Raw genomic sequence first — 20,544 nt, 5'->3', positions numbered from 1 at the left:
GGTCTGGAGGGGGATCTTCCCATTGCTGTGCTTTTAGGACCCCTACAGCCCTAAAAGCCTCCCAACTTAACGGTTCTACGACTGGCAGTTTACGTGGCCTCTCAGAGCCTCAGTTTCCTCTTCTGTAAAAACACTGTCCTCCTCAGAGAGTTCTTGTGAGGACCAAAGGGGTTGATACGTTTAAAGCCATGAGAGTAGTGCCAGACTGACAACTAGGGATGCCTGTTAAACAGAAACAATTAAACAAGCATCTGCCAGCCAGATAGGCTTTTGTCCCCGCTCCACTCACCCTTCAGCCCCCGGTTCAGCTGCTCGTGGGGCTGGGGTCTGGCTGTAACCAGAGGCAGCATGGGGGGTGCGGCGTCTGTCTGGGCATGATCATGACAAGAAAATGACATTTGTGCCCTAAAGATGGACCTTTCTCTTGGGGTGGCGCTCAGCTGGGACGGCTGTAAGGTTCTGGGCTCCTTGCACATTGAAAGCCCTCACCAGCACCGAGGGCAGCATTTCCAAGGACCTAGACGGTGACCTGAAACTCTATCCCCTTCGCTCATTTTCGAGGAGCAACATGAGACTTGATTACATGGAAGGAAGGTTCATCCCCAGCCACAGAGACTCCTGCTGTCCTCCTCATGTTCTGGAAGGATGCATCTCAGGTCTCGTTACTGCTACACCCTTCGCGGGACGAAAGGGAAATGACCTCTCCATTTTCTCCCACACGACTGAAGAGCGCCATTTCAGAGGACCTCTCTTGCAAACCCAAATGCATCCAACAAAACTAACAAAACATTGCCACGATCACTTTAAAGCATTTGTAACAGCCCTAGTCTTTGCTGATTTGGAGGTGGAAATGAATTGGACAGAATGTCTCAGAAGGGTAGTTGAGTGTCACGGTACAGACACTGCTGGACCACAGAATGAGAGGGTGAAAACCCCCCTTAAAAATGGGCAAAGATTTGAACAGACTCTTGCCAAACAAGATATATGCATGGCAAGTAAGCACATGAAAATATGTTCAACATCATGACTCATCAGGGAAATGCAAGTTAAAACCGCAACGAGGTGCCACGCATGCTCACTAGAATGGCTAAAATTAAAGCAAAACAACTTGGCGCAGTGGTTGAGAGTCTGCCTGCTGATGCAGGGGATGTGGGTTCGTGCCCCCGTCTGGGAGGATCCCACATGCCGCGGAGCGGCTGGGCCCGTGAGCCATGGCCGCTGGGCCTGCGCATCTGGAGCCTGTGCTCCGAGGCAGGAGAGGCCACAACAGTGAGAGGCCCGGGTATCACAAAAAAACAAAACAAAACAAAACAACTTGGTAATACCAAGTGCTGATCATGATGCAGAGCGGCTGGAATACACGTATTGTTGGTGGGAATACAAAAGGGCTTCAGCCACTTTGAAAAACTGTTGGTGGTTTCGTATAAACATACTCACCATATGACCCAGCAATCCCACTCCTGCGTTATGTACCCCAAAGAAATTAAAGCATATGTCCACACAAAGACCTGTGACGGATCTGTACGTGTTTGATCATTTATGCTACGTCAGCCCAGGGAACACAGCCAGTGAGGCAGCACATGATACTGCACAGGCTTTGTTCTGTAGTCATTTATCTGCTTTCTGTGATAACCAGGGACCAGAAGCTATATATCTGAGGTGGAACCAATCATATCCTTACCTCTGGGGAGAAGGAGGAAATGGGTGGGTGGTTCTTGAGTGATCTAAGCCAACTGGGTAACTCTAGTTCCCGTGCCACAGTGACTGGTTCAGGGATGGTCAGGTGGCCTGAGTCGGCCCAATCAGATTTTTGTTTAATGATGCCAGGTGAGGGATGAAGGGTGGGGAGATATTCTCCTCCTTCCTGGTCAGTGTGAAATATGAGGCCTGAAACTGCTACAGCCCCCCCCTCCTTTTGCACCATGAAGGAAAACATGTATGAGGAAGGGAACAGAGGAGGTTAGTGACAAGAGAATCACAGAAAATGGTGCTGGAGTCTTGATCAAACCATGCCTGATGTCCATTTTCTTCTGTATTTTTCAGACACTAATAAAATTTCCATCATTTAAGAGGCCAAGTTAGAGTTGGGGATTTTTTGTTACCTGAAACCAAAAACCTCTTGCCTAATCTAGATGTGGGATCGTATCTCCAGAGATCATTTCAAGGAAGTAGAACAAACCAGGAACAAGTACTGTGAGCCAAAGTCAAAGCGAGCACAGGGATCTGGGATGAGGATGCAGAAGCCATCGAGACGGAGCAGCACAGAGCTGTGGGTGACCTTAAAGGAACCCTGGGCCAGGAACAACAGCATATATCAGGGAAAGATCAGGTGTGGGGCTCTGTCAGGACCTGGCCTTGTGGGGGACCGGCCAGGGAAAAGACACCAGGGAACAGTGAGGGAGATGGCCTCAGGCAGACAGCCAGTCATAGGATGGGGGCATCAAGAGGGGACCATTTATGCTGCCTGGGCCAACTGCCCAAGGAGGGCTGCCTCTTGCCCAAGGTCAAGCTTGGTCTGAGAATTGAGCAGAGCTAAGCCTGTAGATGGGGTTCAAGCAGGTACAGTTGCTCTTCTGATTCAGTTGGTCTGGACTAGGGCAGGGGATCCTGCTTTCAACAAGGTCCTCCTGAGGCAGGCGGCCTGCAGATGACACTGGGAGAAACTCCCTTTTCCTGGAATGTGGGAGAATCCAGTGACTGCACCAGCTGGACCTGACCCTGGCCTTGGTCTACTTCTGCACCACAAATTCTCCTCTCCAGCTCCTCACTGGATCGAATATTATAGCATCCTGCCTCCCAGGTGAGGCCTCCACCCGCCCCTGCCCCCTTCCTTTCTCCACAGATCACTCGTTCTCTTCCTTGTGCCTTCCCCACTCTAGTGGCGGTGGCAGGCCTCCAGCTCCTATTTTTAGATTTGGCAACTAGCAGGGTGAGGTCTTCAGCCTCGCCTGTCCTCGGTCCCTGGTCTCTTGGGGAAACTGGATGCTTCTCAGAACTGGAACTTGATAGGTGATGTGTTTGTTGTTGGGTTTTGTCTGGGGAACAATAAGCCAGGAACCAAGAGGTGCAGGTAACTGGGGTGGTCTGTGGACCTCTCACTGTGTTTCTTAGCCTGAATCCCTCATCTGTTTGGTGGAAGTGTAAGCCCAGCAGAGGACGATGCCGTCTGATTACAAGAGGAGCTTCTCCCTGAGCACTTGTTGGGCCGAGCGCTTCCATCACCCAGCTTGGGTCACCACTATCGTGCTGACATACCTATTCTTCGCTTTGTCCCGAGCTCCTACACTCAACATTTCTAAGGAACACATATGAGCTAAGGGATAATTATAAGAACCCAATAATAACATCTGGAGGTTTTTAAGTCATAAGCTTCCCATGTGGAAAGAGAATGGATTTTATAGTCAGCAGATGTGGGCTCAAATCCAGGCTGAACTACTTCATGGTAGCCCTCTGCCCCCAGATACTCAATTCCCTGTCTGTAAATGAGGACAGTACTATCTTAAAAGTCAGGGGGTGTATTTCTATAAATATTTATAAAGCATCTGGTGTGGTACCTGCAGTTTGGTGAAACTCAATAAATAGTAACTTATTATTTTTTAACATATATAGCATCTATCTGGTTTTTCTTATTTTTTCCATTTCTCTGCTGAAATCACCCATCCTCACTAATTCTTCCCACCTTTCCCTATTTAAGATAGACGGTAGACAGTTTAAATTCTTTTCTGCCAATTCTTGTATCTGGATCATCTGTGGTTTACTTCTGCTGCTGTTTCCCCCTGGTTATAAGTTTGTTCCTGCCTCTTCACAGGTCCTGTAATTTACTGTTGCATCCTGGAAATTATGTACGGAAGAGTGAGAACTGAAGAATAATACTGGTTCTCTTCCCTCTGGAAATTCCCAGCTCTTCTCTCCTCTGTTGACTAAAGGGAGGAGGTGATTATTCACATGTCAGCCTGGGTTCAAATGTCAGCTCACCTCGCCTCAGCCCAATGGCAGCCCAATGGCCCTAAGGAAGGGCCAGTCTCAGTTCTTATCAGGGTTTGGTCTGGCATTCCAAATTCCCAATTCCCTTTGGGTGCCTCAATTTCAGGTCTCAGGAGAAGGTGGGAGATGGGGCAGATGGAATGATTTCTTTCTGTTCCTCGTGGGCCCTGCCTTCACTTCCGTGTTTTTTTTCCTCAACAGACCTGGGGCGGGTGGATCAAAGCATTACTGTCCTGGATCATCTTTCAGACTCCAGGGCATCCCACCTCTCGGCCACCCTTGCTGAGGCTCAGCTGACCTGTCTGCACCCAGTGAAGCTCCGGGTCCTGCCGCCCGCCTGCATCCAGACCCACCAGAGCTCACGTACAATGGGCTCCTCTCTCTGGAAATCAGTTCATCAAGACTTTCTTGTCTCCACTGTTCCTTGATATCCATGTAGAAGGAGGATTTTTACATCATCCAGATTTCTCTTTGTGCTCCCATGGGAGCTCAGGTCTACTGCATCCCAAGTGGAAGCAAAAGTACCTAGAACGGCAGCTGTTACTTTGAACATGAAGGGCTTTCCCTATGTGCGAGCCATCCTGGCCCTGAGCTCTTGGGAGGCAGCCTGGCACTGAGGCTTGTCTTCTCCCAGGGAGCTGGACGTGAGACCCACCGGATGGCTTATGATTGAAGGCTGAGTTTTGAGTTTATAGCCATGCTTTATGGACCTCACTCATATCTCCCCACCTTTACCATTTCAGGTGCTTCCAACAGCCAGCCTCACACGTCTCTTTGCTTAGGGGTTTTCTCTGGACCCCAAAGTCCATCCTGCCTATGCCCAGAAAATTGGAACACTGGAGAATTCACATCCCTCAAAGGCAGTCCTTAGGCAACGATGGGGGAGGCTGGTGGGTAAACACCCCTGCTCCCTCCCCCTTGGGTGAGATAACTTGGAGGTCGTGTTCTACACCGTCTCCCAGTCCCCCCAGGAGCAGTCAAACCAGTTGCCCACACTGGGGACTTGCTGGGAACACACTTTCCTCGGCTGCTTTTTCCTCCTTATCTCACTCCCCAACTTCCTGGCTGGACTGTCCTGGGATCACCTTTTAGCTAAACTACTTGAACTTGAACTTGTGGCTTAGATTCTCTTCTGGGGAAACCCAATCCAAGGCAGGTTTCCATTCAGAGGCACCACCTCTGGGTGCTGCCTGGGTTTGTGTAAAGGGGCCGGCATGGACAGGGTGTTAGTTGAAGAAAGGTAAACCCAGCCAAACTTAGGTGGACCTCACCAAAGAACACCAGGCCTGTTTCTAGGATCCAGGAGAGCTGACAAGGGGGCTCATGACAGCCTGTAATAACCGGAATATGAAAGTCTGGTATCTGGGATTCAGTTAAACTGTTTACTGTCTGTCTGTGGTTATGCTTTTAAAGCTTAATACACTCTGAATGGTAGATTTAAATTCATAAGTACGTTGTTTTGCAAAACTGGCATCAAGTTCTTTCAATACAATCCCTGAGATACATTAGCAGGTTGCCTCCAGAGCTTGGGGTTCTCTCTTTGTTATTATTTTTTGCTCTTAAATAAAGAAACCTTGCGGGACCACAGCCCTGTAAACGTCTTGGCGGGATGCCAAGCATTTTTCTAGAAGCCACTTTCTAAGAAGCAATTTCCTTCCTGTCCCGTAAAACTCCCCAAAGTACCTCAGGCGAACACCAAAGCACTGGTTATGTTTGCAAACTGCAAATACAGCAGACATTTAATTCCATCGAATTCATCAAAACCCTAATTGAGACAGGAACTCAAACCTTATGGCTTTATTACTTTAATTTCAGATGGGTAGCAGACTTGGTCACAAGCAGCCCTTCATGCCGGGATACATTAGAGAGAGGCCCACGGGCACTCACTGGTAATTCTCCCAGCAAATGAAAGTGCGGCGCAATGTAAATAACACTGCTAAGCGAGACCCACGACCAGATTTATTAATCAGCTCAATTCCCCATATCCATCGTTCGCTGTAACTAACGTTCCTCTGCACCAACGTCACTGCCCGGGAAGGCTTCTCGATAGTAAGGCAGTGCCTGTGTCTCACAGATTTTTGTTTTCCTCCCACTGATCAGAAAACACAGAGGCAAGGACCAGTCCTCTGAGCTCATTGTCCTACCAACTCGTCCTCCTCTTGATTCTCATTTAGAAGACCTTCCCCCTGACTTTCCTGTCCCTCCTCACCAGGCATCCTGTGGCTGTTCCACTATTTCATTAAAAAGTTCTGTCAACGGCTGGGTCAAATTACTGCAGGGACCTAGGGTGGAATCTAGTGGCAGGGACCCCAGGGAACCTTATTCTTCTGAGGGCTGATCATGGTGTCTAAGTTTTATTGAACATTTACCATGTGGGCCAGGTGTTGCTTGATGCTGAACATGTTATGTTTCATCCTTACAGCGATGCTAGGAGGTAGATGCCCTTGTACCCATCTTATAGACAAGAAAACTGAGGCTTAGAGAAGTAAAGTAACTTCTCCAAGGCTCCACAGTCAGCAAATGGCAGAATCAGGATTCAAACCCAGGCCGGTCTGATCCCCAGCCTCATGTTCTTCCCAAAACATCATTTTTCTCCCTCTGCGAAGACTTCCGGGTTCTACAAAGGTCTGAAAAAGAGAGCTGGGTGGCCTTGCAGCTTTCTGAGTGGACACAGGACAAGGAAAGTCAGAAGGGAGGGCCGGCCCCCAGAATCATCCCATGGGCTGCTCCTAACACCATCGTGGTGGTTGGTGTTTCTCTCCACAATCACGTGAGATGAGCTTCACAAAGACCTTCCCGGGGTGGTGGTGGGGTGAACTGACTGATACCAGCACTTGCTAAAGTTCAAGAAGCAATGTGTCTTTTCTGTTCTAACCAAGCCAGTGATTACCCTCATTGCTAGTAACTTATGAAACATAAATGCATTCAACCCATCTCCTATGTAATTAGTTGCGTGGTATTTACTCGGCACTTTCCAGCCAGTTGTTTCTTTTCTTTACGTTACTTCTCCCCCTTTGGGTCTGACTTTGCATCAGGCTTCAGGTACCAATGACTAATGAACTAGTGACAGCACTAATACTCATACTGCTAATGGTGACGATGCTAATTAAGACAGTGCTGACAGCCCCAGGCTCTGCAGAACGTGGCTTCATCTCTGGGAGGCAATGAGAGGGCGGCCCGCACAGGTGAGAACCAGAAAGTACAGATGGCCCCGAAGGCAAAGACGGACACTCATTTTTTGTGATACTAACCACGTTTATAGGAGATCTAAAAAAAACGCCACATCGTGGGTCCACAAAATCTAAGACAAGAGATAACCGACTGAAAGGATGAAGAAAGAAAATGTTCAGTCTTGCAAGTTGGGTGGAACTCAGTCACCGCGTGTGGACCCAGCTGCCCAGCAGCTTCCTCTCAGAAGTAAGCGTCCAACTGTGGGCTCTGGAGCCGACCCCTGACGAGATCAAGGTGTCACTCTGCCTTGCTGCCCAGAAGCATCGAACCCACCAGGCAACCCAGACAAATCAGTCGGCATAAGGAAGACAGACAGGAGTGAAAAGCAGGCGATGCGGAGGGCAGTGGTGCCAGGGCGCAGCCGGCATTATAGACTCTGGAGTCTGCCTGAAGGTTGGGTTGAGCTGGGTGCCCCTGGCCAGCTGACCACACGACGAAGGGTCTGGAAAAGGATGTGGGAGAAGGTTTGCAGGAGCTTCCTTAGCCCTGCAAACCAATCAGCTGCTTCTAGCAGGACCCTGCATCCTCCCTCCACAGCCAGGAGGCTGGTGGGGTCACCCGGTGCGCCTCAGTACTCCATGTTGGGGACCCTCGTGGGCTAGTGACTAGAACTCGCTTTTCCTGGAAGATACAGAGTCCTGGCTGTTTGGGCAGAGAGCTCAGGACTGTGTTTCTGAATAATCTCCCTACGAAGAAACTAGGGCATCAGAGCTAGCCAGGGTGGCCGCAGACCCCCAGCTACCCACTGCAATGCTGCGGGTTCCCAGCAGCCTCATTACTTTGGTGACTTCGGGTGTCTTCCCAAGACTTTCCAAGACAGACACCAGACGGACACAGGCCCCACAACACCTCCTGGAAGCGGAATAGTCTCTGTAGATACAAGGCAGGCATGCAAAGCCCCTCATGACCCCCAAAGTAAGCTAAAGTGCACACAGAAGTCAAATGCTTGATCGTTGTCGAAAAAGAGAGAACTCGCCCCAAACTGTGACAAGTGCAAACTGTTTTTAGCAGAAAAAGAAAATCTGTCGTTTCCTCTCTCTCTCTCTCTCTCTCTCTCTCTCATTTACTCTATTTCCATTCCTAAGACTATTTTTACATCATTCTAGTTCAGTTCAGTAACACATCAAAATGAGTGTGACACGTTCAGATTCGCAGGCTGGTTACTTATTCACATGGATCCGTGCACTCCACGACCCATCGTCACGGAGACCAAATCATGGTGCCTGGGTTTCCAGTCCCGGCTGGGCCAGCCTCCTGGGGCGTGAGACCCCACGTCACCCTGCCCAAGGCCTCTGGCCCACACGCGGGTGCGCTCCAGGGAGGCAGGCCCCCGACTCACCTCCGCGCTGCCCCTCCCCCTCCCCATGCCACGTTCTGCCGCCAGTCTTACCTGCCCGGCGAAGAGCCCGCAGACGCCGATGATGCACAGGATGTTGAACACGGCGGAGCCCACGATGGTCCCCACTCCCACGTCACCCTTGGTGATGAAGACGCCTGAAACACAGACCAACATCGGCTGCCTGCGGGAGGGGCTGCACCCGAGGCGGGTGCAGGGGAGCTTCTGTAAGCGTTAGACTGTTTTCAGGATCTACAGGAAACAGCAGGGGGTTGGAGAGAGCTTGCTAATGTCTGTTGGGCCCTCTGTCCCACAGAACCATTGGTACTGGTTCTGGAACCCATTGATGCAAAGCAAAAGCATCACTTTAATAAAATAATAAGAGCAACCCCAGCAGGTGGGAGGCTGGTGTTCTGCCTCTTGGGGTCTCAGGGTTCTCGTTTCCAGAGGCCCTGTCCTTCAGGGAGAGCAGGGCTGAGACGTTCCCCAGGTGGGCACCTACCTATGACCGATGTGAACAGCTCTGGAGCTGAACTGCCTGCTGCCATGAACGTGGCCCCAGCCACATCCTCGCTGAGGTGCAGGCGCTGCAGAGGAGCAAAAGCACAGGTGAGTCGGGATTTTCCTGGAACGGAGGTGACTGTGACTCCCCACGTCCCAAGCTCAGTCCATCCTCAGCCTCCCCTTCTTCCCCAGCTCAGCCTCTCCGGCCCACCCCGCTCTGGGCCACACCTCCTCTCTGGGGCAATATCAGGGAGGGGGCTACATGTTCCCTCCAATTAAAGGCTCTGACAAGATCCAGGGATCCTAAGTCAAATGCCCCCGGGGCTGCACAGATAACGGGGGGATGGGCACGGGCCATGTGAGGCAAGGCGGGACTTCACCTCCTTTTTTTTTTTTTTTTTTTGCGGTACACGGGCCTCTCAATGCCGTGGCCTCTCCCGTTGCGGAGCACAGGCTCCAGATGCGCAGGCTCAGCGGCCATGGCTCACCGGCCCAGCTGCTCCGCGGCACGTGGGATCTTCCCGGACCAGGGCATGAACCCGTGTCCCCTGCATCGGCAGGCGGACTCTCAACCACTGCGCCACCAGGGAAGCCCCACCTCCTTTCTAAAAGCTCAGTGCCCTCTGTGTTGCAAAATATCCCTACTTAAAGAGACCCCCAAATACACATTTTCACATAAAACATTCTGATTTTTTTCATTACTGTGCTGACGATCTTGGGCTACATCAGGCTCCTGGTAAGCAGTTTTAAAGCCTTGAGTCTAGGAGGCTGTGGAGGCTTCTGGGAGTGGGGTCACCCTCCTGAAACTCACCCCCATTCGCAATGCAGTCTTGAATCCCGGGGTAGGGGGAATATGGGGGGTGGTGAGAATGAGTACAAAGAGATGATGAGCCCCGCCAAGATAAGCTACACAATGAACTGTCCAGGTTACCCGGTTTGTTGATCCGAAAGGTGATCTGCAAGAAGACACGTGACACTGAGGCTGGGTAGTGTAGGGAGCTTTTCTGCATCCAGTCCTGATGCAGAAAGGAAGCTGCTGGCTGTCAGGAAAGAGCCAGCTCCCTCCGGGCATCCCAGCTAAGAGTCCCTGGTCCCTCTTCCCAGCGGCACCGCAGCTGCACTTCCTTGCTCAGCCATGGAGGGGCAGCATGGCCTCGGCCAAGGCCACCAGCTCGAATGACCATCAAGAGGCTGCCGCCAGAGCCCTACTGAGCCTTTTGACCTGGAAACCTGGGTTCCCTCGATCTTGACTGAAAAGCTAAAGGTTGCATGTGGTTCTGAGGAGACCCTAAGATGGAGGTGCTGATACCTCAAGGTGAAAGGGGTGGCTGTGAGCGGTGCCAGGCATCCCGTCTCACCGGGCAGGTACCCTAACAGCACTCACATTCCGTGGCTGGTTTGTCCTCTCCCTGCTGCGTCCGCTCCAGCTCGGGCATTAGCCGTGGACTCCACAGCCGGGCTGATCTCCTGTTCTTCTCACTCCTTCGTTCACTCACTTTGCTTCTTCCTCCTTCACCTCCCCGCCCCTTTCACCCCTCATTCACTTTGGCCCTGGCCACCTGGCACTGGGTGCTCAGAGTCACCAGCTGGGGGGGTCTTCCTGCCTCAGGACCCTTTCCATCTATCGGAACAGTCCTCAGAAGCTTTCCCAGCTCCCTCCTGATGCCCCAGCCTGGCGTCCTCAGGGCTCCCCACACGCAGGCACGCTGAGTCCCGCCCCGGGTTCTCCAGGCTTGGTTCACCGGCTCAGACTCTTCTCGGCTTAAATATCCGTCCTTGTAAGATGTTGCCACTGAGACCGCTGCTCCCATCCTGCCCCTGCACAAGCCCTTCCCCGATCCCAAGGCCCAGCCACTCTCTCACCTCCTTTTCCCTCCGCATCTCCAGCTCCAGCGCTTCACCTGCCCCTGTGTCTCACTCTGGAGCTGCCCCGCGTCCCACGGCCCCGCGACGCTGTGTTTCACCCTGATTCCTCCCCAAGGGCTGTGCTCACAGGTGCTATGGGTCTCCTCAATGAGGAGAACGCGTTCTGACAATTGTATGTACATTTCCAGCACGAGGTCTTAACGTTGCTATTAAAAAAACGTGTGGGACAGAGAGTAGTTCGCTTCGCGTGAGGAGTAAACTACCAAATGGTGGATTTCAGAGGTCACAGCTGAGCCCGATTACAGGTGCTTCCGTGCTTTCTCCTCTTCTCCATCAGGCGACCCTGTGCTCACGTTCAATCACTTTGGACAAAAGGCTTCCACGCTGGCCGGCGTCCATCTCAGAGACCAGATCACGGATTTTCCTTTCCCACTTCCCACCTCCACGCCCGGGGCCTCTCCACGGTTGCTGTAGCATGACTCTCTTTTATTGCTTTAAGTACACAAAACTAACAGACTTCAGAATGTGGAAGAAACTGCTTCAGCTAGCAGTTCTCGAAGCATGTCTTCCAGACCAGCAGTCTCCACATCACCTGGGAACTTAATAGAAATGCTACTTCTGTTCCCCACTGTCCCCCAAGACCCAGTGAATCGGACACTGGGGGGAAGGGAGGGAAGAAAGGGAGGGTCAGCCCAGGCTGAAGGCTACGTGAAGGAGCAGGCGCTCTGGATGGACAGGAAGTGCATCTGGGGAAGAGACCCCTTCTGCAAAGGGGATTCTGAATTAAAAATAAAATAAAACAGAACGCTTCCAGATAAAGCAAACTACATTTCAAACCAGAAAAAGAGATGAAAGAAGCAAGAGAATGAAAGAGTTCTAGATATGCTAAGTGTTTTCAGATGAAAGGGGTGTAACTTGGTGTTCAGCCTGGCGTTCACTGGGCTGATTTCCTGGTCTCTGTGGCCAGTTCTTTCATCGTCTTGCCTTTCAGGCCTCTGCCTGGAGCGTCTCTGCACATACACGGAGAGGAAGGGCAGTGGAGGTATGGCTGAAGACTTCTCACTCTGTGAGGACCCCACGAATCGAATCATGAGGGAGGGTTATGGCAGCGGCAGAGGGAAAGGGCAGTGAGGAGTGGAGAAAGGAAGAGCCAGGCTTAGAAAGCAGGAGCAGAACACAGGCAGTACCTTGAGTTACACCCAATGGGCAGGGACCGGTGGCCGTGAGGGTTAAAGCCCAACTGCGGATCTGCACACTGAAACTCTAAGCAGATTGGAGATGTGTTTGCACTAATACTGCCCATGGCTCTGAAGCATGCTGGTGCCTGGCCTTCCCACCCCAGCTGCATGGAGGGCTCCCCAGGACCTCAGTGGGGGAGGATGGAGCAGTACCGGGGCTCAGACACATACCTCACAGATCTTTTCCAAGGAGGGGACAAAGAAGTCATCACACACTATCGCCAGTGCATAGAACATGTACATGGCCTGGAAGAGAGGAGGGAAGGAGTTAAAGTCAGAGTCATGACACCATGTAAAAGTCGTTGCAATGCCTGCCACCTCCCACCCTCCCATCTTGTCCACCTCCTAGGTCCCCAAACACATCACGGATGCCTGCCCCAGGGCCTTTACACGTGCTGTTCCCTCTGCCCAGAACACGTTCCCCCACATCAGCTTGGCTCCATCCTCCATGTCCCTCAGGTCCCTAGGTTAATGTCAATCAAAGCAAGGGGCCTTGGACTCCCCTCCCTTCCCTTTCTCTTCACCCCCCTTATTCTGCTTTGTTTTTCTTGACCTATTTTATGTTTGATTAATTTGTTTGTTGTCTCTTTCCCCCTCTAAAAGTCCATGAGGGTATGAACTTCATCTCATTGATCCCCAGCACTCAGCACAGGGCCTGGTGCATAGTAGGTGCTCAATAAATTTATGTGCAATGAAGGAACAAATAGATGAATACTTCCTACTGAGTTTGTTCACGCTCCTGTTCCCTGCAGGACAGCCCCTGCAGTCTTGCTTCCATACCCTTGGTCAACCATAACCAAGGCATTCCTTGGAATTCTACCTTTGGGCCACAAATCACTTCTCTACCGTAACCAACTCTATGTCTCCTCTCTAATTAATGAGATCTTATTTGCAGTCCATTGTTGGTTGACCACTCAGCATCCATCCTCCACTCCTTCCTAATAGGACCCCAGTTTTGCTCCCATGTGGAAGGTGGCTCCACCCTTTCCTCCAGGAGTAGATCACCCTGATGAGCCAATCAGGGTGCAGTATTCCGCAGGGATGGCTATTGGTTCAGGGGTGGGCACATGATCTTGGCTGGGCCAATCAGATGGCAGGAAAGGCTTTACAGTCCTTGCCACAGAGAGTGGGTCCACACCCTCCAGCTGTGGACCAGGAAGCTGGGAGTCCTGACTGCCATTGGCCAACAAATTGAGAGAACTCTGACTTGAGATGAAGTTGACCCTGAGTCAATGTAATGACGTCACTGAGCCATTGATCACATGATCCCTGAGCCACCCCTGCCTCTGGACTTCATAGCATAACATACCGGCAAACAGGCCCATTTGATTTGGAGTTTCCCTGTTACCTGCAGCCCCAAACTTCTAATGGGCGAGGCTGCTCATCCTTCAAGTTCCAGCGTCCTCAGGAGTCACTTCTCTCTCGTATTTTGACCTCCCAGCATCTTTTCCTTTGGCTAACTGCTCTGCAGGAAGGGCCTCTATCACATACCCCACCCGCCTCACCACAGGGTATGGGCACAGGGCCCAGGCTGGGCACTGGAACACGCCATTCTCCATCAGGCAGTGGTGGGTGGGCAAGAGGTCTGCAAGGGGCCGGGCAGGGGTCAACAGAGAAGCTGGGAAAGGGGGCCTCTCCCCTTGGAGACAAAAGCACCACCTGAGTCTGCAGCTGCCCTAGAGAGCCTGCCTGAGAGTGAGCTCACCCAGCAAGGAGCCGAACCAAGTGGTAAGACAGGTGGATACACACGTGTGTACACACACACACACACACGTGCCCAGTGACACCATGTGGACTCTGGGCCCAGCTCAGCCTGAAACCAACGTGGACTCTCCAGTTTCATGAGCTGATAATGTGCCTTTGATACTTAAGCTGATTTGCATTTCTGTCACTTGCAGCTGTCCTTCTAGAAGCCTTCTGGAGCAACTCAAGCATGAGACGATCTTTCTGGCCTCTGACTCTTAGCTGTTGTACTCATTTAGACACTCCTCCCCCTTTATGAACTGGTTCTCTTTTTCACATCTATGTGCTTGGTCTTTTAAACCAGATTGTAAGATTCTAAAGTGCATCTTAACACTTGATTCTGTGGAAGTATCAGACAAGGGCACCGGAACATATGCAACAGGGATATTCATTCCAAAATGCTGATTATAATAAATTATCAAAGCCTAACAAAATATACCATAGGGGATGGGTTATAGAAGTAATGATTCATCATTCAAGGAAATACTGTTAACAGGGATTATGTAAATTCATATTTAGTGACAAGGAAAGGCATTTACGATCCCTTGTTAAATAAAGAATGCTATAAAACATTGTGTACAACCTCTTTTTTGTTAAATTATCTATGTATATGAGAGCATACATATACACACACTTATATATTGATATTTGCATATAAGAGTTTGTAAGACCATAAATCAAAATAGTTTTTCCCTTGGTTGGTGTAACTCTATCTGTACTTTATAATTCCTATCCATATTTTCTGATTTGTCCACCTTGAATTTGTGTTTCTTATGTGAGTTTTGTAGGTGGTGGGAGATCTGAAAGGTCAGGACTCTTTCTTACACTTTTCTAATCTCTGGTGAGCCCTGGGAAGCCAGCCATGCCGAGAAGCCTTAAAAGAACTTTCTACTGATTGGTCTATTCATAAGCTGTACAAAGTTTTTTGCCTGTGGGGTGTTTTTTCGGGGAGGGGGGAGTGGAAATGTCAATTTAAAAAAAATTAGTGCTGTATTTTATAGCTTTGTGGGTGAGTCAGAATATACATTCCCAAGCTGCAATGGACTCAAACCCTCTTTTGCCGTATGATGTGGCCGATCCCATATTACGCAGGCTTTATCATTATATTTGAAGGGACAGCCAAATGCAGTAATTGGAATACACAGTTACACACATCTGTGGATTAACCAAGAATTAGACAAGCTGTCCGTAGCTGACACGCTCTACAGGCTAAAACCCCCAAGGCCGCTTACAAGTCTATGAACTCTCTCTCCAAGACCACGTTCCAATATTATGTGTTGATCCTGTTTCGAGGCAAGAAGCTCCAGCTAACGCACGGCAACGTCAGCACCTGGATTAGGGCCAGAAATGAACAGATCTGCCAGGCTTTCTGTGCTTTCAAGGGTGATGGCCGTCGAAAGCCAAGTTAGTGCCGTGCACAAGGCAGCGTGAGGTGGGGACGCCAACCCTCAGATACCCTGGGACAAAGCTCCTCTGACACCCAGGGGCCTGCCAGGCCATGGGGCTCCTTTCCAGCTGCAGAGCACCTCCTGGTATCTGAGGGCGGCATGCCACTTTGCTTACAGGAAACTCTCTTCTAACCATGTTACCCACTGGAAATCGGGTTCCCACCGAAGAACAAATGAAACAGAACAAGATACTGATGGGGGTGCTGCGTGTGTGTCGGGGGCGGAGGGATGTGGGAACTCTGTATCCGCTGTTCAGTTATGCCGGGAACCTAAAACTGCTCTTAAAAAGGTCTACTACTAATAAAAACACAAAACCAAAACAGCATCAAGGAACAAAACAAATGGACAAAGTCAAACTTGAAGAGGCAGAGGGCCTACTGGAAGTGTGATATCGATGGTGCTATCAATACCACTGGTCCACGTAGTTTAGAGAATGAGGCATTTGGGGATTAATTTGACCATTCCTATATTTCCAAAGGATATAATAATACCATCACTATTAATAATATTTGCCACTCTTCGTGGGGCCAGAAACTTAGGCCTGCTCCGGTCCTTCTCAAGGACTCTCTCCCTCAGTTCTTCTAATTCCCATGGGAGGCAGGGCGTTACGGACCCGTCTCCCAGGCACCTCAGAGAGCATCGTAACTCATCCAAGCACCCTCTCCAGGCCTTCCCATGGGGCCCGGCTGCCGCCCACTGCAGAGGTCGTTTCTGATTTGCTACCCCATTTCCACTTTCTATTTTCAGCTCACCTACTAATAAGCTGTCTTCTCCAACCACACAGAGGGAGGGACGGTTTCAGAATCCTAGCCATCCACTTTTGGGGGCTGCTGTTTCGGAGCCACTGATGTCCTTATTTATTTATTTATTTATTTTTAACATCTTTATTGGAGTATAATTGCTTTACAACGGTGTGTTAGTTTCTGCTTTATAAAAAAGTGAATCAGCTATACGTATACATATACCCCCATATCCCCTCCCTCCCACCCTCCCTATCCCACCCCTCCAGGCGGTCACAAAGCACCGAGCTGATCTCCCTGTGCTATGTGGCTGCTTCCCACTAGCTATCTATTTTACATTTGGTAGTGTATATATGTCCATGCCACTCTCTCACTTCATCCCAGCTTCCCCTTCCCCCTCCCCGTGTCCTCAAGTCCATTCTCTACATCCATAAATATACCATTTACATACAAGTATAAACGTGATCAGCATGAATATGGGTAAACCCTCACTACCTCTGTATTTTGAGTGAATCCCTATTTTCCTTTATAAATGAATGGACCACAACCAGTGTTGCAATAAAAACCTTTAAACATATATCCTTTTGCATTTCTAGGATAAACTTCCAGATGGGGAGTTGTTAGATGATGTTCTTTAATGTTATTATTTTTACAAGGTGCGCTACAAAACACAAGACAGATTGGAAGTCTCAAAAATGGCTGAGCTGGCCCAGTACCCTGGAGCCGCCCACGTGGAAACTGGTCCACGTGGAAACTGCAGCCCGGCTACAGCAACCAGGGCAGGCCAATGCGGGCCATGTTCTAAAGATGAGTGATGGTGTCTGGAGAGGAGAGGGGCACCTGTGTGAGCTTCAGCTCAAGTCTCAGACCACAGGGGCTTCTCCTCCCCAGGAACCTAACAGGGCATCTGTACTTTGACATCGACCATGTGCTGCCACGACCACGGGCCCTGTTTCAGGTTTATGTATCCTCCCTTCTCTTGAAGGGCAGCATCTGTGTCCTTCACATCTTCCTCTCTACCCCGTTCCAAGCTTGCACAGAATGAGGGCCCCCCTCACCTGGAGTGAATGGGTTCCAAGACGGGGGGTCACAGAGTAGCTGGTGTCACCTTCGGAAGCTGTCAAGGGAAGTGGCCGAATAGCACGACTGGCACGGCAGCTGCTGCCAGCCATCCGCACTCTCCCAGCTGAGGCTGTCAGAGGTCAGCTGGCGAGCAGCTCGGCCTCAGTCATGGGCGAGCCCCGCTGAGCCTGGCCAAGCTCAACCCAGTTCTGCTGAACCCCAGACACCCATGAGCTAAATAAATGTTTATTGTTGTATGTCACTGAGGTTTTGAGGCCATTTGTTACACAGCATTATTGTGGCAACAGGTAACAGCTACAACCAAGGTGATAAAAAGAGCCAGAGTGAAAACAATAATCACGAGAAGTAACTTCCAAGAAATCAAACTTTCTTGTTGCTTTGAATGACAATATATTCAGCTTTTCTAGCCTCCCTGGTACTAGCCATGCTCATGTAACGCAATTTTGGGCAATGAGAATAAGGGACAGATTCAACTAAAGTCACCCTTTCTTCCTGCCTTGAACTCGGATGTGATGTCTGGAATGCCAGCAGCCATTATGTGACCATGACACAATAAGCATGACAATACACACCAACATGTTAAGGGGAGCAGAGCCCTGAGAACGCCATTCACCAGCTGATCTAATGCCAGAAACCACTTCCCTCCGTACTTCTTACTCTGTGAGAAAATGAATCCCCTATTTGCCTCAGTCACCATTAGTTGGGGTTTCTGTACTTGCAGTCATGTGCCTCCCTAACCAATATAGGGCAGAGAAGATTCATTCTGCTGGGCACGGGAGAAGGAGGTCAGAGAAGGCTTCACAGAGAGAGTAGTTACTGAACTGGGATCTTGAAAGATAAATTCTATCTCACCAGGCAATTTTAAAGGTTGATTGGGACTAATAAAACTAGAGAACTTTGGTGACAACGGTTAAACCGAAAAATACCTAAGGTAACAGGAAATCGTCATGGCCTGTGGCTTAATGGAGGTGAACAGGCTCTAGCTGAAATGTCGATACACATAAGGACTTCCATACTGTGAGGGCAAATGTATCCCAACAGCATGACATTAACCCCGCTGTTTTATGTGGCATCTACAGTCAGGGATTTTCACAGACAATTTCCTGGTACTACATCATCTGCACTCGTGTTGCTCTGTCTTTAATTTCAGTGAAGGTGGTACTGGAGAAGCAATTTCCAGGGAAGATCTATAGAACTCTGGCCTTGGTGGAAATTGTTCTAAATCTCCCGGGGAATATGGTTAGAATAATAACCAAAAATATCTACCTACTTTCCTTCTCTGCCTTTTTCATAGCTTCAAGTGATCATATATGATTAAACTTGGTAAAAAAGTTATTTCTTTAAAAATCATTCTCCCCCCTGACAAGCTTGGTGTCCAGTGGCCCCATGATGTTATGGCAGGACTGACTCACATGCCCATTCTCTGTCTCTGCTACCACCACGGCCATCGTTCTGAAAGTGTTCACTTCCCTGGTGACTAGAGAGAGGAATACAGCCTCAAGCCAGACTTGGGTTCTGACCAGGAGGATCTGGGGGTGAGGGCTGCAGGGAAGAGGAAGGTAGCAGATGGCTAGGAGTGCCCCCTGGGCCTGCCATATTATTCAGGTGTTATTAATTTAGAGAAATCTACTGTCTTTCAACGGTCAGAATCTGCCTCAATTTCCTTGAAGACTTGACCCATGGGAGTTGGTGTATCAGTCCCAGCTCCCTTGCCCCCTGGGTGGGGTTCCTCCACACTGTCTGCCTGGGTTCCCACAGGTGAATTAAGCTTAAGGTGCCCATAGTGTTGTAAGCTCCGTCCCTCACCTTTTATTAGCAATTGTCCCTTCTCTGTCTTACTTCCTGCATTCCAAGTGACCCCTGAATTCTTTCTTTTTTTTTTTTTTAATATTTATTTGGCTGTACCAGGTGTTAGTTGCAGCATGCAAACTCTTAGTTGCAGCATGTGGGATCTAGTTCCTTGACCAGAGATTGAACCTGGGTACCCTGCATTGGGAGCACGGAGTCTTAGCCACTGGACCACCAGGGAATTCCCTGACCACTGAATTCTAATGCTTGTCTCAGGGTCTGCTTCTAGGACAGCCCAGATTAAAACAAGAGGGAAGTGGGTTAAGCAAGACTGTGGAAGCAACGAAACGCAGTATGAAATCAAGCTGGACACTCTCAGACACAACTGTCTTCCCAAAGTCTAATGGGGACAGTAGTGTATGTGCCTGGCCATGAGCTTTCCTGGCTGTAATATAAATGCCCGACATCAGGCTTTGATCCCCTAATGGATGCCCCCATTCGGCATCCATTCCAAAGGCATCCACCTCAGCAAACACATCGCCAGCTACGCAGCTAGATGAGGAGACAGGTGACCCCACCCTGGAAGTTCCCTTTTCAGAAATCCTGGGTGACCCAGATAAGCGACCACTTGAGTGGCCTTGATTTTCCCTACCTGCACCATAATTCCTGCTCTTATGTTTTAAATTCGCCAGTAAAGAGCGACCCAGAGCAACCCTAGACACCCCATCCTTGACCTCGATAAAGGCAGAACCTCAAGACTGTTCTCTCTCTCTCCCCCCACCCCCTCCCCGTGACCTCACTGTGTGGCCCCGGACATGCCGTGCACCCACCAGGATCTGTGAGTAATAAACCTTGTCTTTTCAAATTTCCCTGTGGATTGTTGCTGAGGTGTGTCCTGCAATTGTGATAGAGCCAGTGTTGAGGCTGGACTGGGGAAACGTCCACTGGAGCCGGCACTAGCAGTCCGGCCCAGGTGAGTGTATTCCCAGCCAGGGCATTGCTCTCAAAGCTGAGACCAACAGAACATGGGAACGCTCCCCCTTAGTTCCACCCCTAGTCCTTCTGTAGTTGGCATCCAAAGGTCTTTGGAACCATTTCCACCTGAAGAGGATTCTCTCGCAGGGACTCAAATGCTAAAGGAAGTGAGTATATGTTAATATACCTGCTCACTGGCATAAACCCTGTAACTATGTTACTTGAAGCCTCTCACGATGCCCAGATGAAGCCCATGGCTGACGGTGTTCTCGGAGGTCAGCACAACTGGGGTCACTGTCTCTCTCTCCTCTCTCTTCCTCCCTCCCCAGATCCCTCGCGCACAGGGTCCACTCTGAGAGTGCTTCCAGAGTCCCTGAGGACCTCATTTATTTCGCTTGGTTATCAGTTTCTCAAGGGAGTGGGGGTGATAACTGCCATTTCTCCTCAATATCCACTAAAGGCAGGGTCTGGGGACAGGTTTCTGTAGCTGGGCTGATGTCCACGTGAGCCTTACGGGGCTCCCTGGGGGCCGGGCACACACATGCTCCAATGACCCTCACAACAATGGCTGCAGGACGGGGCACTGGGTTAATCCCGCCTCCTCGCAG

At 50.1% G+C, this 20,544-nt stretch overlaps 1 protein-coding gene across 1 annotated transcript in view; it reads right to left on the bottom strand.

Moving 5' to 3' along the window:
• SLC24A3 (solute carrier family 24 member 3) overlaps positions 1-20,544 on the bottom strand; it is a gene marked incomplete at both ends in the record, with an annotated part of 455,399 nt that overhangs the window by 110,844 nt on the left and 324,011 nt on the right. The window contains 3 exons of the mRNA XM_082857552.1: positions 8,606-8,709; positions 9,054-9,138; positions 12,331-12,405. Of these exons, the coding sequence (XP_082713678.1) occupies positions 8,606-8,709; positions 9,054-9,138; positions 12,331-12,405 (264 nt within the window). The remainder of the gene's footprint in view (positions 1-8,605; positions 8,710-9,053; positions 9,139-12,330; positions 12,406-20,544) is intronic.

Source organism: Leucopleurus acutus, assembly GCF_964270905.1.
Source record: "Leucopleurus acutus genome assembly, chromosome: 16".
NCBI lineage: Eukaryota > Metazoa > Chordata > Mammalia > Artiodactyla > Delphinidae > Leucopleurus > Leucopleurus acutus.
Note: the sequence above shows the minus strand (reverse complement) of the source record. Positions and strands in the feature narration are given on the sequence as shown.